The 12,017-nt window shown below is 36.1% G+C and overlaps 2 protein-coding genes across 3 annotated transcripts; one reads left to right on the top strand and one right to left on the bottom strand.

Moving 5' to 3' along the window:
• Positions 1-2,406: 2,406 nt before the first annotated feature.
• LOC122010679 (protein ACTIVITY OF BC1 COMPLEX KINASE 8, chloroplastic-like) lies at positions 2,407-5,612 on the bottom strand. The gene is made up of 5 exons (XM_042567183.1): positions 5,046-5,612; positions 4,095-4,230; positions 3,123-3,289; positions 2,757-2,877; positions 2,407-2,657 (listed from the first exon to the last, which is right to left on the bottom strand). The coding sequence occupies exons 1-5, from the start codon at positions 5,502-5,504 to the stop codon at positions 2,407-2,409; spliced, it is 1,134 nt and encodes a 377-aa protein (XP_042423117.1). The 5' UTR covers positions 5,505-5,612.
• A 520-nt stretch (positions 5,613-6,132) lies between these two features.
• On the top strand, positions 6,133-11,792 carry LOC122008409. 2 transcript variants are annotated; one of them, XM_042564127.1, is made up of 10 exons: positions 6,133-6,492; positions 6,789-6,889; positions 7,210-7,317; positions 7,418-7,500; positions 7,986-8,119; positions 9,344-9,396; positions 9,510-9,602; positions 10,370-10,461; positions 10,839-10,945; positions 11,484-11,792. In XM_042564127.1, exons 1-10 carry the CDS (start codon positions 6,235-6,237, stop codon positions 11,523-11,525), a joined length of 1,071 nt encoding a protein of 356 aa, XP_042420061.1. In that variant the 5' UTR covers positions 6,133-6,234; the 3' UTR covers positions 11,526-11,792. The 2 variants fall into 2 exon arrangements, with proteins under 2 accessions (XP_042420061.1, XP_042420062.1); XM_042564128.1 differs by having other exon boundaries at positions 6,798-6,889; positions 11,484-11,790.
• Positions 11,793-12,017: the final 225 nt, after the last annotated feature.

The following is a 12,017-nucleotide window of genomic DNA, read 5'->3' as shown; positions in this document are numbered from 1 at the left end:
TTCGGTTTTGCACTACCCATCCTTTATCTAATCATATCTTGTTTAATTACCTTGGTCCTGTGTTCCGTGCTTTTGCTATTTCTCTATCATCTATAGAAGTTTCAACTTTCTACTCTAAAGCTTATCAACACTCGGCTTGGCGAACTACAATGGAGGAGGAAATGTTTACCCTTATCTCTCATGGTACGTTGGAGTCAGTGGTTGCACCACCTTCTGTTGATATAGTTGTCCATTGTTGGGTGTTTACTTTGAAATTAAAGCTAACAGTACTATTGATTTATACAAAACTCGTATGGTGGCCAAAGGATTTACACGAACTTATGGTGTTGACTACTTTGAGACATTCTCTCCTACTGTCCGCCTGAATTCTATTAGAGATAAGTTCTCCTGTCAATCAATCTTGGTCACTAGAGGTGAAGAATGCGTTCCTTTATGGCGATTTGCACGAAACCGTTTTTATAGAGTAACCTCCAGGGTATTTGCTATGGGGAGAATGATATTTATGGTCTTAAACAAAACCTCATAGCCTGGTTTGATAAATTCAATAATATAATCGGAGTTGTTGGCTTCAAACAGTGCAAATCTGATCATTCTGTGTTTGTACGATAGAGCACGAATGAGATTATTATTCTTATTATTTATGTTGATGATATCCTAATATTCGGGAGTGATATATGTCGGATAGACGAAACTAATAAGTATTTGTAGCAACACTTTATGATGAGGGATATGGGAAGTCCTAAGTATCTCTTGGGAATTGAACAAATCTAGAGTTTTATTATGTCAACGGAAGTATGCTGCAGATTTACTCAAAGAAACTAAATTGCTTGGAATGAAGTCGGTTGATACGCCTATGGATATCAATTCAAGTGTTTGGGATGATAATGGAGAATTCTTTAAGGATAAGGCAAAATATAGACGACTTATTGGAAACTCATATTACTTAACAATAACGAGACCTGACATCTCTTTTGCAGTTGGAATAGTCAGTCGTTTATCGATAAGTCGAAGCAAGTTCACTAGGATGCCACTATTAGGATTCTTAAGTACATTATGAAATCTCTAAGAAAAGGGTTGTCATTTAAGAGAAATGGATACCTAAAGATCGAACCTTATTTTGATGTCGACTATGTTGGATCTAAGACCAAAAAATGGTCCACTTTTGGATATTGCACTTATGTAGAGGGAAATCTAGTAATATGGCGAAGTAAAAAATAGACTGTTATTGCTAGGTTGACTGCCGAAACTGAGTATAGAGTCATGGCTAACACTGTAACCGAGATGTTATGGCTAAAGAATTTGCTTGAAGAATTAGAGTTCACCTACAATGAATCTCTTCGTGCTATTCACATTGCAAGTAACTCGATTTTTCATGAGAGGACTAAGCATTTTGAGGTTGACTGTCACTTTATTCGCGAGTGTGTAATGAGCCAGAAAATTACTACTCCATTCACATCACCATCCAACCAAGTCGCCAATGTCTTCACTAAAGCATTAGGTGGAGAACAATTAACTTTGTGACAAACTAGATATGATTGACATATATGCTCCAACTTGAGGGGAGTGTTGAATACTTCCGAAGATTCCTTTGATTGTAGGGATTGAGATTGATATTGATTGCATTCCCTTGATTATAGGGATTGAGATTGATTTTTTATTTTCCCTCTTTATGTATATAAATACCTACATATAAGCAGATTACTATGAATACAGAGAGATTTTTTCCGTCTCTTCTACACCTATAAATTAATAATTTATACCACATAAATTGATGTTTCTAGGGGAAAGTTCACCTAGCTTTGTGCAACACGTGACACGAAATATGACAACAGATGACAATTACCAAAAACAAGTTATATTCCGGTAAAAAGTAGTAAGTGTTGTCCTTTTTAAGTATTGTAGCAATTAAATCCAGTTCCCATAGATTTCTCAAATACACGCTGGCATTTCTACCAGTTACAAAAAGAGAAACAAATGGAAGAACTTCTGTGATTATTATTGTCACGCTGACATTTCTAGCATTTCTTACAAGAGAGAAACAAATGGAAAAACTTCTGTCATTATTATTGTCTATATTGAATATGCAGGGAAACATTCTTGAAGCAGGAAAAAAACCTAAAAGGCCAAAGCCCTACTACAACTCTCAATTTCCATAATAAAAAAGACTTACAGCATGGACAACATATGAGGCTAAGAATATGATTGGTATTTTCCTCACGAGTAAAACAAGTTCTGAGAGAACAATGGAAAGCAATTATGATCAGTGCAGGTAGATTACCAGCGGTATTGAACTACAATGGCATTCTAGTCTATGTAATTTTAAAGTCAGACCATCTAAAAGGCAATATGACTTTGAGAACCCATATGGTGAATTATTGAATAGAAATGATCATTGCCAGCCTAGATCTAGCATATTTTACAGTTACACATCATAAAAATTGATTCATAAGTTTCAGAGATCTTAGAGAGGATGAGATGGACTAATTTAATAAAATAATTAGTAAAGAATTGCATAAGAAATAAAATACAAATTTGAACAATTGAAAAAGGACTAACCCTCAAATTCTTTAGATCAATATCAAATAGATCCTTGAGGCCTGGCCTTTGTACTTTAATCACAACTTCTTGGCCCTTCAATTTTGCACGATGCACCTGACCTAAAAATGCAACAAGCAAACAACCGATTAAAGATTTATTTATTTTTTTAACAAACTAACTCTTTAAGTTCCACAACCAATTAAATGGAAACTGATTACCAAGGCTTGCAGCTGCTATTGGTTCATAATCAAATTGGTCAAAAATATCATCCAAAGGAGCTCCAAGTTCCTCTTCAACAATTGAGATAGCAGTTGCTGAAGGGAATGGAGGGACCTGATCCTGTTAAAAATAAATTTGTAATACATATTTAGTATAAAGGAAATCTCATGAAATTTGGCATAGTTTTTATTTTTATAAAAAAAAAAAAAACTATTATCATATCCCTCAAAAAAAAGTAAGATATAATTTCATTATTCCGAGTAAAGGGGATCAATTACACAAATTTTATAATCTGTCCAAAATCATATATATGACGGCAGTTTGTCTTTAAAAACTCCATTAAACTAGAAAATCTAAAATCTTACCTGAAGTTCAGATAGTTGATCAACATATTCTTGTGGAAGAATATCCACCCTTGTAGAAAATTGTTGCCCTACTTTGATGAATGTGGGACCCAATCTGAGAATACCCTCCTTTAGCCACTTAGCAAGGGCTTTTCGCCTCAAAACTTTTCTCCCCTCTGTCATTCCTCCTGCATATTGCCAATGTATGTTTTAAAACACAATAGACATCTCAACTGAATAACCTAATAACTCTTAAGAAACATGATCCTTGTTTCTCTAACTCTTCAGTCCATAGTATAAAATGTCAATATGTGCTGATCGGCACAGGCGGAATTTACCATTCCGCCTGGCGACTAACACGGCACATAGCATGGAACCGTGAGACCTCTTTTTTTTTCTCCGAGGAAGAACCATTTATATATATTTGAACAAATCTTTAGCCAAAACAGCGAAGTCATAAATTCTATACACCATGACAAACAACCAAAGTAGAAAGGAAAATACATGATTACAAGAAAAACATTGCAAATATGGGTCACATTTAAGGAGTACTATATGTTTTTTAAGAACTACTTAAATTTGGCCTGTATTTTTTTTTATCATTCTCTAAAAAAAGTTATCTTCTGAAAAAGAATGCATAACTCGAATATAAATTAAAAATCCAGCATAAAAACATTTAAGCATGCTGTCAGAACCAAATACACATATGCACCAAGTTAAAAGGGACTAACTATGCAACCATAATAGTATAGATAATATGTGCATGACATAATCTTGTGGTGTGATATTAAGCGTAGTATCATTCCAACCTACAGCTAATACGTAAGAACAATGATAGTATACACACCAATGTGTAATGATAAGAGATTTAGATACTTAGATTTAGCTTACACCCAAAGAGTCAAATCTCATCTATTACATCAAAAGAAACTACTATCATGAAAATATATATTCTCAAATTATTTATTCTAAACAAGAATTCAAGAAACACACCTCGATAAGAGAACTTCTGGTTGTTGAGCCAAGACTTGAAAATAAATGCAAAAACAAAACCCCATATCTCCAAAGTTCGTTGTATAGTAGAATAAGTTTTAAACCTATTCCAGCGCCCCCCAGGAGAAACAGAGACCTGCAAGAATGGGAAAAAAAACATTAGAGGAATAAAAAGAATTCAAGAACACTGAAAATTATAAGATTGATCAGGTGGAAGATAGTCAAGTTGTTAGGATTCAGTGGTTCATTTCCTGCTTGAAAGATAATCACCAAAGAGGTCCAAAAGTAATGAGAGAAATCGAAGATTTTTATTTTGGATTGTAAAAGGTCCTGCAAACCAATCAGATTTGTGATTACTTCAATGATGATAAAACTGTAGTCATAATAGGGTTAGCAGTTAGCACCAATATCATCAGGCACCTTACAAAGCAAGCATTCATATTAAGCTTGGTCATGATAAACACTAGGATCTTTTCTAAAAAAGGAAACTATAGGATAAGCTGAGTGATTCAGTCATAACATAGGGCAGATTTAAAATGGTTGCCAATGAAATAATAATGGATGGTCAGAATTACTTTATTTGTTGAAATGATACTTCCAACAACATCAAAAAAGAGCAACATTGTCCTTCAAAATAATTTATCTTCAAATTCACATATCAACATGTTTACCATTTTATTTATTTTCCATCTGATTTCAAAAAATGATTGCTACTATTTCACGAGAAGGCCACGGTTAGGGAGGCTCAAAAGTGTAGGAATTATTGGAAATGAAGTTTCTTTATTTTTTTACAAACGAAAAGTAGTGATAAGTAAATATAAATACTTGAATGTTTGGAAATGAAGAGGTTTCTATCCTTCATTACACTGATGCCTAGGTGCCACCCTCAATTCCCCATTTTGCAATTATGAGATACCAAAACTTGATCAACAATACCAAAGAGGTTCATACCTGTGGCTGTTCCTCTCCCTTCTTGAACCAAGCATCCTCCTTTCCAATCTCCTCAACTCTCTTTTTCCTCTTCGTTTCCTGAGAACCCCCATCCACTTCTGCATCGGTTGCACCGTTCCCAGTTCCGTAACTCACCAAACTCCCATTGCTCGAGCCGTTACCATTCAGTATTACCTCTACGCCGGAATTCTGTCTCCCGTCAACCACCTCCGCGTACTCTAACCCGCCTCCGTGGCCATTCCCGTTTCCCAGGTACCGATCCAGGTCGCTGGGGATGTCGGCTACGGCGACTCTATCTTCTGAAGCCGACCGCGGCACGAATCGGAAGATAGGGCACCGGAAACTGAGCTTCCGGAACGGGTGGTACCTGACGGGAGGAAGAGGGGGGAGACGGCTGGCTACCTCCGGACGGAGGAACAGGATTTCCGGGAGTAAAGGAGGCGAGAAGCAAACCGACATGGGTAGATATCGGCGATCGGCGACGGCGGCTGCGGCGGAAGACCCGAAGGGAGGGCGAAGTGGAGTGGAGCCGATCGAAAGAGAGGCGAGTGGAAAAGACTGATGCAGAGGCAGAGGCAAAGGCAGAGAGAGAAGAAGTTGGCGGATGGCCACGTGGCAGGATGGAAGAGGGATCGTCGATTCTGACGTGGCGAGCAACCATTTGTTCCTGGACGAGACGGGAGATGTCGTTTGGATTTTTGAAAAAACTCAATGGCAACTCAAATTGATACCCTCCCGACTGGCCAAACAAAACAATGGGCCTCACTTAAAGCGAGACGTCAGAATCGTGGGTAGGAAACCGGATAATACTGACTTGGCAACGAGCGATAAAAAAAAAAGAGAGAAGGCTCGTGGGGTCAGAGTGGGGTCTACCTCTCACTTGTGGTTCAAATAAAAGTGCTAAATACCTCAATTTAATATATATTTTAATATTTTCATGAAAAAATAATACAGTCAGTTGTTAATGTTATTTTTTTAAAAAAAAAATTAACAACTATTTAAAAATCGTGTTTTAAAAAACAGTTTTGAATTTATTCCATATTTTTAACGTTAAATAGTTAATAACCGTCGATCAAATATCCAGCACGTGTCCTCATTCCATCCTCTCCCTCTCCGCTTCCGCCATCCGCCAATTTCACTTCGGCTCCGGTCGTCGGATCTGGAAACTCCACGGAATTATCCGCTTTCAATGGCCTCGCCGCTTCTCTTTTGGCCGCCTCCGCTCTCGGCGGCCCGGCTGAGGGTTTTCGCTGCGAGAGGCAGGGACCTGCTGCTTGTTCGACGGGTTGCTGTTTCCTCTCGCGTCCCGATCCTCTGTGAACCCAAACGGGTGCCGATACTTGGGGGCGGAGACAGCGTGAAGCATCTCGCTTCTACCATCGCCTCCACAGCGTGCTTCTTTAGTGCTGACGACGAGCAGAGGCCCGCATCTTCCGGGGATGAGCAGGTATCGTCTCCCCCCTCCCGTTAGTGGATTCGAATTTGATTGAGGTTTCTGAGGTTAGAATGTTGTGGGAATTTCACTTTGCAGTTCGGATTTTTACCCTTTCTTGCAGAATGGGTCGATTTTGTAAATTGAATAGGGTTTAGGATTTCTGGGAGTATCTTAACACTTTTTTTCGATCCTGCGTGTTTAAAAATGATACGATCTTCTGCAAAAAAGAGTCATTTTTTAACTGTTCCATGAGATTTGTCAAGCTGAAATACTCTTCTATCCTATGCATTCCCCATAAAACTCTTTAGTTTGCACAGGTTTCAGAGGTGAAATGGCGAGTCCTCCATCGGTGGGATGTGCCTTGGAGCTGGTCGACTATTACACTTACTATTTTGGCATGCGGACTGAGGTATATACCTTTATAGCATTTGTTTTGTGGCTTTTGCTAGTTTTCATCTACGTTTCAGTTCTTTTAAATTTCTGGATCTTTTGGTAAAATTGACTTTGAAGTTATTGGATAGTCATAATTCTTTGTTCTCTTGAGCCTCGAGTCCTTTGTGAACTTAAAATTCTTGTAAGATGTGATCATGTAATTAAGACTGACTCATGAGATAAAGTTACTGACAAATATGTTTTGATTTTTTTTCTTCTACTTGTCTCCACCAGTTGAAATAACTTGTGATTGTTTCATAATTACCAACTCATTGAAACTGAAAATTTTCCAGACAGCGTTCTCCTTACAGGGTCGTTAGAGGCATCACTTCTTCCATATTTTGGTTTGGAAGGCAGGGAAATTAGTTTGGATCAGAAAGCAGAATTGTTGTTTGCTGGCCAACTGTATGTGTTGATATCCTCAATCTCTGGAGACGTTTCTTTGGTATCTGTTAGAGTTCTGCAGCTTGAAATGATTTTTATTCTTCAAATATTAATTGGACAGATCTGTAACAGCCGTTGTGCTAGGGGTGATTTTTGGCATCACCAAGAGCTTTGAGCCACTTCCAAATGATCTGTTTCGCTATAGTGAGTTCTTGTGCATCTTTTGTCTCTTGCCATTGTACTTGATCTAAGATCTACATCTCTACAGTACATATAAATAGCTTCACAATACTTCTATGTGGATCACATTGCAAGAGAACACAAGCAATTTGACATTTTCTAAAAAGGAAAAAAGCAAACTTCTATGAGACATTGCTTGGAATAATACGCAAAATTCTTTATGGATTTTTTTTTTTGTCTTTGTTCTTACCACGTTTGGAATCATACTGCAAGTATTTCTTGCATTTAACTCATGTAACTGCTCTTTCAACATATGCCACCAACTAACATGATTTCTGTAGGAAGCACACCTCTTATTACATGCATCACAGTATCGCACTACTTGCTGTTTGTGTTTTCAGGCGAGCAGCATGCAAAATTATTCTCCAATAAATAGACAACAATGAAAGAAGAAATTGAAAGATGCTTTTGAACATCATTTGCTGATGGATATGTTATTAAATTCTCAGATCTTACCAAACCATTTGATCTACGGGATGGCTGGCTCCTCTGGGCAGGTATTGGTCTCCTAGGTGCACTAATTGCTATCGCTCTCACTGGTACGACCCTGAGTATATTTCATGGTGAAAACCCACAAAGAGAGGTTAGATATTATTGTCTATGATCATATGTTTGGATGGTTAAATGAAATCATTTCTATTATCTGCTTTAGTTTTTCCTAACTTTTATAGTATTTAATTTACTTCCATAATGGTCAGGAATTTTCATTCCAATTGCAAGTTGTCATAAATAGTTCAACCTAGTATTAGCTGCAGAAATGCTATGGGGAATTTTATTGGCTATAAGAAATCTATTATTTTCTCAAAATTGATTCAAGCTACAAAAGTTCATAAAGAATGTCGATTGATTGTGAAACAGTTTCTTGGATTATGTACCTAAATAGCCAAATAGTAGGCATCGAATGAACCATACCATACTCGACATGAGCAATATACACATAAAAGGCTTGGCAATCAGCCTTGCATATGGGCTAACTGTGCACCAGTTAAGCAGGCTCATTTGCTTGGTGTTTCAGTTTGAATCAACCCATTCATTTCTGAGCTAGAATAGGTTGCGTGCAGCTCGTCCCGTTTAAGACTTCTACTAAGTGGTGCTACAAAGAGTTTTTTTTTCATCCTTTGTGTTCCAAATTGTCGTTATTCCATGCACTAGAAAATGCTACCACATACAAAATTCTACTCTTAAAAATGAAGATTTTCTTATAGATTTCTTTCTGGTGTCAATTTTGGTAAAAGGAAACATGACTTGATTTGTTCCTTCACACGGTTCTTTTCTCATGTTTCTCTGCTTTTCTTAGTTAAACTTGTTCTTTTTCTTTCTACGTGTGGATTAGGATAATTATATGTTTCCATTTTGGTCTGAATTTTGCAAAATCTTGGTAATACTTAGGTAGCAAGCTTACAAATTGTCTTGCAACAGTAAGGCTCATATTATAAATGTCCACAACATATGTTGGAACCAAGGTTGTCAAATTGAGGTTCATATCTAGAAGCATTTTTGTGAATTATTGAATCATAAATCATATTGGATCGTGGATTGTTATTTTGTGGACTATTGATGATGGGTAAGTTGGAATTATTCAAAATATTGGAAATTTTTTTGAAAAAGTAACGTTTTGGGAATAAACTGAAAGTCTCCATTGATATTGGTTTTACACTTGAATTCTCAACAAATTATTTTATTCTATTGTCTTAACTCTTAACCTCCATTTATATATACTCTTTAGTTTATAATCTCTCAGCCACACGATTTACATGTTATTTCATAATGATTTTAGAGATTCTGAATTTATTGCATAATTTGGTAGCAAACTGATGCCTTAATTCGCTTATTGCCACTGATTGGTTCTTCAGGTGTCAGGTATTGTTTCTTGTAGTTTATTTCTTAACTAAAGATAAAAAAAAATTTATAAAAAATCTAAAAAAAAAAGTTAAAGGATAAAATGACTAAATATTTGAAATCCATTTTGGCAGCACTGCATTTCTTGTGGCCACTACTGGGATTTTAGCCCCAGTTCTTGAGGAAACTATCTTCAGGGGATTTCTTATGGTGTCGCTAACTAAATAGTATATTTCCTGTCCTGCAATTTTCTCTGCTCATTTGCTTGTTAATTCCAATTCCCAACATAACTATGTTGATTACCTGTTTATGTAGGAATCTGTTACTTATATATGTTATTATCATTTAGCTGTTTAGTTGTCAATAAAATAGATGCATCATTTCCCTTCATTTATTTCTACATACATTTTTAAGATTTTGTATGGCTTAGTTTGATTTCGCAGGAGGAAATTTGATTTGAGCTTTAAATTGATTCATTGTTGGACAACATTCTGAAGAGTCAACTATAGTTTTATTACTCAAATCTCATGTCATGCTCCTATCATAGATCTGTGCATTAGCCCTAGATGTAAAACTGAATATGATCTTTTGAACTAGAGAATTATCGAGACTTAATCTGATATAAATCAGTAAGGATCAGATGGTGTTCTGACTTGATTTGACTTACTACTGCTTTAACGTACTAATGCTTAGAGTTCTTTATGACACAATTTCAGTTGAGAAATTTGCAACATCGAAAACCACTTTAGAAATTTGATTTGTAGATAGAGATAATCGCATGCTCTAATTCTTTGGAAGCATCTATTGCTGTATGTTTTGAGTTGAAATGGTCTCACAACCAAAGAGACCGAAAAGTAAAGAAAAGTGAAGTTTGGGAAAGGATAACTAGATAAACAGAAACTTGATTACAAACTAAAAAGTTCGTTTACTAGTTGCCTTCCTAGAACATACTATAATTCATCCAGTTTGAATATTTCATTTCCTTTTTATGCAGCTTGCCAACACCAGTTTCTGTGCTTATAACTGCTGCAATATTTGCCATTGCTCATCTCACACCAGGAGAATTTCCTCAGCTGTTTGTTTTAGGTAGTAATTTTGACCCAAGTTGTTCAGTTCTACAAAAGAAAGATGGCAAAACATCTATCAAACCCAACACATTACTTAAACACTTGGATCGACAAGTTAATCTTGGAACTACTTGAGCAATAAAAAGCTTTGATAAACTTTTTGTTCACAAGGTATGGACAAACCTTGTGAGATTTTTGTTAATCTTAATTAACTGTAAGAAACTTCCAATAACATTTTACAAACTCACCATATTACGGGAAGATTGGTGTCTTGCTCTAAGCATATTAGAACAAAGTAGGAATAGGTTTAGTTATCAGTTTAATAGACGAACTTAAGGTTCTTTGACATTCTTTGGTCATAATAAATGTTTTTTTATGTTCTGTGGCTTTGAACAGGGACTGCTTTGGGGTTTTCATATGCTCAAACTCATAATCTACTAACACCTATCACAATACATGCACTATGGAACTCCGGAGTCATCTTATTGCTCACATTCCTTCAGGTATTTCAGCATATGTGATTTAGTTTCTTTGTTTTTTTGCTCAACTTTCTCTTTTCTCATTCATGCTGAAATATTTTGTTGGTGTTATGTTCACTCCTTTTGCGATCTTGCCATTGGGGTGTAATTTCCGATCTTAGGTATTGGCAAAACTCACATGGACACATTCTTTTAGCATCTATCTGTCTCATGGAAAATGCTTTTTCAAGTGAAAAGTTATTTTTTTCCATGAGTTCCAACTCTCTGTCCATTCACTTCGATCAACATGACTAGCTTCCACAAAGCACAAAGAGGACAAGAAAAACACTTTCCTTGTATCATTATAACCAAATTAGAAAAATAGTTGATCTTTTAATAATAAAAAAATCTTGAAAAATGTTATGCTCAAGGACAACATTCTGCACAAATTAATTTTTCTTAAACAGACCTTAGCCTAGACTCAAATTTTGAATAGTTTAAGAAAAAAATTTTTACTTGTGTTGTTTGTATAGTAATAATTTAATATTGTGTGTAGTGTTAACACATTTCTTGTTGAGTACAGATTCAAGGATACGATATAAGGGAACTGCTACAACCATCCTGAAGCATAATTCATGTGTCTGGATTTCACCAAATTAATTTAAGAGATAGATAGTGTCAAAAGACGACCTTCCATTTGGAATTTAAAGTTTGAATTTTTTTTTATTACTCTTATTTTTGTCACTGCACTATATCCGTGAGGCCAAAATATAGCCCAAACTATGGTGTAACTGCAAGGCCTTCTTATAATCTCCCTTACACTAACGGTTCAATTCTCAATTACGGAACACTACATGACATTTTCCTCCAATGGAATAACAAATTTGAGATATTAGATTGTTCTATCGCGGGCACTTCCGAATTTATCCTCAATGAAAACTTCTATAAACTGGATCCTCAATGAAAACTTCTATAAACTGGACTGGTCCGAAAAATTGGATATCTCATGCTAGCTTAAAAGAAGAAAATAAACCTATTCTTTGGTTGGGAATTCAACAGCACCATTCCGGTCCGGTATCAATAGCAACACTACACAAGCTCGAGGAACCTCATGGAA

This window comes from Zingiber officinale, chromosome 8A (assembly GCF_018446385.1).
Source record: "Zingiber officinale cultivar Zhangliang chromosome 8A, Zo_v1.1, whole genome shotgun sequence".
In the NCBI taxonomy this organism is placed as follows: Eukaryota; Viridiplantae; Streptophyta; class Magnoliopsida; order Zingiberales; family Zingiberaceae; genus Zingiber; species Zingiber officinale.
The sequence above is the reverse complement of the archived record's forward strand: the minus strand, read 5'-3'. Positions and strand labels throughout refer to the sequence as shown.

Excerpts from the sequence above, each read along its gene's own strand:
- LOC122010679 (XM_042567183.1), bottom strand. The coding sequence starts at position 5,504 with ATGTCGGTTTGCTTCTCGCCTCCTTTACTCCCGGAAATCCTGTTCCTC. Across the intron at positions 4,231-5,045 it reads AGGGAGAGGAACAGCCACAG|GTCTCTGTTTCTCCTGGGGG; the intron begins GTATGAACCTCT and ends CCATTCTTGCAG. Across the intron at positions 3,290-4,094 it reads CCAGAAGTTCTCTTATCGAG|GAGGAATGACAGAGGGGAGA; the intron begins GTGTGTTTCTTG and ends GGCAATATGCAG.
- LOC122008409 (XM_042564127.1), top strand. The coding sequence starts at position 6,235 with ATGGCCTCGCCGCTTCTCTTTTGGCCGCCTCCGCTCTCGGCGGCCCGG. Across the intron at positions 10,462-10,838 it reads TCCTCAGCTGTTTGTTTTAG|GGACTGCTTTGGGGTTTTCA; the intron begins GTAGTAATTTTG and ends GGCTTTGAACAG. Across the intron at positions 10,946-11,483 it reads TATTGCTCACATTCCTTCAG|ATTCAAGGATACGATATAAG; the intron begins GTATTTCAGCAT and ends TGTTGAGTACAG.